The sequence below is a fragment of the Sapajus apella genome, unplaced genomic scaffold (genome assembly GCF_009761245.1).
Source record: "Sapajus apella isolate SASKATOON/1434 unplaced genomic scaffold, GSC_monkey_1.0 scaffold95, whole genome shotgun sequence".
In the NCBI taxonomy this organism is placed as follows: Eukaryota; Metazoa; Chordata; class Mammalia; order Primates; family Cebidae; genus Sapajus; species Sapajus apella.
The window spans coordinates 24,158-28,514 of record NW_022437035.1 but is presented as its reverse complement, the minus strand read 5'-3'; the positions used below and the strand labels follow the sequence as shown (position 1 = coordinate 28,514).

The following is a 4,357-nucleotide window of genomic DNA, read 5'->3' as shown; positions in this document are numbered from 1 at the left end:
TCTTCAGAGGCTTTGCTGAGCTGCTGTGGGCTCCGCCCAGCTGCCACGTGATCTTCCCTGCAGTCCTGTTTATATGGGTGTAGTTAGAACTGCCTTGGCAATGGTGGCCCGCCTCTGTAATGGCGGACTCTCTCTGTAGTGGCAGTTTGCCTTGGCAATGGTGGGCTGCCTCAGCAATGGAGGACTGCCTCCGTAGTGGTGGAGTGCCTCAGTAATGGCGGACACCCCTCCCCCACAGAGCTGGACCATCCGGGGTTCAGCTGTGCTTGCTGTGAAACTCTCAACCCAGAGCATTTTCAATTACTGTTTTTTGTGTGTGGGGGTGTGCGGGGTGGGACCAGCTGAACCTGATCACCTGGCTCCCTGACTTAGAGTCTTTTTTTTTTTTTTTTTTTTGAGTTGAATGGTCGACTCTCTCCCAGGTGTTCCAGTCGCCTGTTGAAAAGGCACTGGGATCTGTGTGATTTCCTGTGCGGTGACTCACTGTGCCAGCTGAAACAGTGTCGCTGAGATTCCTGGCAGTTTTTTGCCCAGGAATCTCCTGGCCTGGCTCCCTATTTCAGTCCCCTTTTAAATCAGATGAATGGGTGATCTGCCTTCCCAGGGCTCCAATTGCCAGCTAAGAGGACACCCGGACCAGTGTATTTTGTACAGAGAACTGCTGCGCCAGGTGCTGGCAAGCAGCCACGTGGGCCAAAACAGCCTCGCTGGCAACCCATGGGGCTCCTCCGCCTGGGAATCTCCTCGTCTGTCGGCAATCAAAATCTGTCTGGAAATGCGGCGTCCACTCTCCCTCTGCACTTTCACTGGGAGCTGCAATCCTGAGCTGTTCCTAGTTGGCCATCTTCCTCACATTCCCCCTTATTGAGAGTTTTTAGCATTAAGTGGTGTTGAATTTTGTCAAAGGCCTTCTCTGCATCTATTGAGATAATCACGTGTTTTTTGTTACTGGTTCTGTTTATGTGATGGATTATGTTTATTGATTTGCCTATGTTGCACCAGCCTTTCATCCCAGGGATGAGGCCAACTTGATTGTGGTGGATAAGCTTTTTGATGTGCTGCTGGATTCGGTTTGCCATTATTTTATTGAGGGTTTTTGCATCGATGTTCATCAGTGATATTGGCCTGAAATTTTCTGATTTTGTTGTATCTCTGTCAGGTTTTAGTATCAGAATGCTGCTGGATTCATAAAATGAGTTAGGGAGGATTCCCTCTTTTTCTATTGTTTAGAATAGTTTCAGAGGAAATGGTACCAGCTTCTCTTTGTACCTCTTGTAGAATTCAGCTGTGAATCCATCTGGTCTTGGACTTCTTTTGGTTGCTTGGCTATTAATTACTGCCTCAAGTTTAGAACTTTTTATTGGTCTATTCAGGGATTCAACTTCTTGCTGGTTTAGACTTGGGAGTGTGTGTGTGTTCAGAAATTTATCAATGTCTTCTAGATTTTCTAGTTTATTTGCGTAGAGGTGTTTATAGTATTCTCTGATGGTAGTTTGTATTTTTTTGGGATCAGTGGTGACATCCCCTTTGTCATTTTTCATTGTGTCTATGTGATTATTCTCTCTTTTCTTCTATATTAATCTGGCTAATGGTCTATCTATTTTGTTGATCTTTAAAAAAAAAAAACCAGCTCTAGGATTCATTCATTTTTTGAAGGGTTTTTTGTGTCTCTGTCTCCTTCAGTTCTGCTCTGATCTTAATTATTTCTTGTCTTTTTCTAGCCTTTGAATTTGTTTGCTCTTGCATCTCTAGTTCTTTTAATTGTGAAGTTAGAGTGTCAATATTAGATCTTTCCTGCCTTCTCTTTTGGACATTTAGTGCTATAATTTCCCTCTACATTCTGCTTTAAATGTGTCGCAGAGATTTTGGTACTTTGGGCCTTTGTTCTCACTGGTTTCAAAGAACATCTTTATTTCTGCCTTCATTTCATTATTTACATAGTAGTCATTCAGGAGCAGGTTGTTCAGTTTCCATGTAGTTGTGCAGTTTTGAATGAGTCTCTTAATCCTGAGCTCTAATTTGATTGCACTGGTCTGAGAGACTGTTTGTTATGATTTCCATTCTTTTGCATTTGCTGAGGAGTGTTTTACTTCCAATTATGTGGTCAGTTTTAGAATAAGCGTGATAAGGTGCTGAGAACAATGTATATTCTGTTGATTTGGGGTGGAGAGTTCTGTTGCTGTCTGTTAGGTCTTCTTGGCCCATGAATACAATTTGGTTTGTGAAATAAATTTTAGTGTGTATCTTTCAGGTATACAATGTGATGTTAAAGGGTATGCATATAGTAAAGCGATTACCTTGTTTTTAATACAATCTATTTAATTGAAGTTTAAGAAGCATAAGCTACATATGCTAATAGCTATATTGAACAAATACAAATATAAGAATAAATATTGACCCCAGCTCTTGTCTATTTCCTACATTAATTATCACTATTAGTAGATTAATAGCGGGTTGAGTTACAAAAGTATTGACACCCATGGAAACTAGAAATTCTTGATGTAAATGAGGAAAGAGGGTGGACTCAGGTTAACCCTTCCCTGTATAACCATTTTGCAAACTCCCATTCTATGGGGGGAGGTGGGGCTTCCTGCAACATGTCACTCCACAGTCCCTATTACCTAAAGGGGATTGCAGGGGGCTGCCAGGACAAGGGCTCAGTGATGTGAGGGGAGGGTTTATTCTGAGAGAGCACTGAGCCTGTCACTCAAAATCCCCCCAGCCTGAGGTACTGGGGAAAAGTGAAAGGGCAGTAAAAACAAACAAACAAACGCACAAGCAAAAACCTCAGATTCCTCTTTCTTCTTAATCCCGCAGACACATCTTCAGATTTTCTGACAGTGCTCACTGCTTCAGCACAGAGTTGCAGAGAGTAACCCAGCCACGAGGGCCATCTTCACTAGAGTGTGGTGGACACAGAGTTGAGTGAGATGTGGTTTTTGGAAACTCCCGTAATAATGTCTGTACGGATTGGTCTGCACAGAGTGAGAGATTCAGATGCATTTAGGATGAGGATGTTCCTGAAAACAGCAGGGACTGCCAATCAGGCAGCTCATTGTCACTGTCCCTGCATTTAAAGAGCTAGGAAGAGTAGCACTTTCAGGGAGCACAGCACACAAGCAAAAGGAAGCTGTCTCTGTCCTGGATGAGAAGCCACAGAGCAGGTTCACTTTTGGACTTCATGAGGGGACAGGAGAGGGGCTGAGAGGGGAACTCTGAAGGCAGCGATGCAGGAAGCCCCTGGCACAGGGTGAGGAAGCATCTTCAGAGCAAGGAGGGAGCCTGAGAGCCCAGGGCAGGTTTTGGTCTCAGTTCCCCATGAACCTGGACCACTGTGGAAAGTGCCGCTGCCTGCGTATGAGCTGCAGTAATAATCAGCCTCGTCCTCAGCCTGGAGCCCAGAGATGGTCAGGGAGGCCGTGTTGCCAGACTTGGAGCCAGAGAAGCGATTAGGGACCCCTGAGGGCCGCTTGCTGACATCATAAATCATGAGTTTGGGGGCTGTGCCTGGGTGCTGCTGGTACCAGGAGACATCGTTATAACGCCCAATATCACTGCTGGTTCCAGTGCAGGAGATGGTGACCGACTGTCCAGGAGACCCGGACACTGAGCGAGGCTGAGTCAGGGCAGACTGAGCCCAGGACCCTGGAAAGAGGAAGAAACACACTCTAGTGAGTCAGTGCTGGGCCCAGGCGAGCCTGAGGAGCAGGAGACCAATGATTAGCCCAGAGGTCCCTGAGTCCCCTTCCCTGGAGGTGTCACCTGTGCCCTGAGTGAGGAGGGTGAGGAGGAGCAGAGTCCAGGCCATGGTGAAGACTTCCCGGGAGCGCTGCCTCCTGAGACCCCAGAACTGGGCATGACCCCAGCCTGTCTCATCTCTTTTGTCTCAGAGGGGGGCGGGGCCTCCATGCAAATCTGCGTCCTGAGCTCCCCTCCTCACCCCACCTCGCCTGGGCCTGGGCTCAGAGACCTCTTCTTTCCTGAACATCAAGACTCAGCCGAGGGGATTAAAACTCCCAGACATGGATTTCCTGAGAATGAGCCTGTGACAGTGCCCGGGAAATGGAGCCAGGCTTGGGGGTCCCTCTCCTTCTTGACCTGGGTTTCATGGTGATCCCAGCTGCGGAGTCCCAGAACTTCCCTTCCCTTCTGTGTGGGTTCAGTGTGAGGACGGGGCCCAGAGTGTCTGGGAGAGACCCCTGTGCTCCCCTTCCCAGGGACCATAGGCCCCTCAGGGCCCCTCACTCCCCCTCAGCCTTTCTAGGCCTCCTCATTTCAGCTGGGTCCTCACACCTTGCTCTGCCCTCTGTGTCTGAAGTGGCCTGAAGCTGCTGCTGAATAAACATGGGGTTTATTT

At 47.5% G+C, this 4,357-nt stretch overlaps 1 gene segment (V, D, J or C); it reads right to left on the bottom strand.

Moving 5' to 3' along the window:
- Positions 1–2,397: 2,397 nt before the first annotated feature.
- LOC116535508 lies at positions 2,398–3,940 on the bottom strand. The segment is given in 2 exon segments: positions 2,398–3,645; positions 3,763–3,940. Coding segments are annotated over 2 exon segments (525 nt in total).
- Positions 3,941–4,357: the final 417 nt, after the last annotated feature.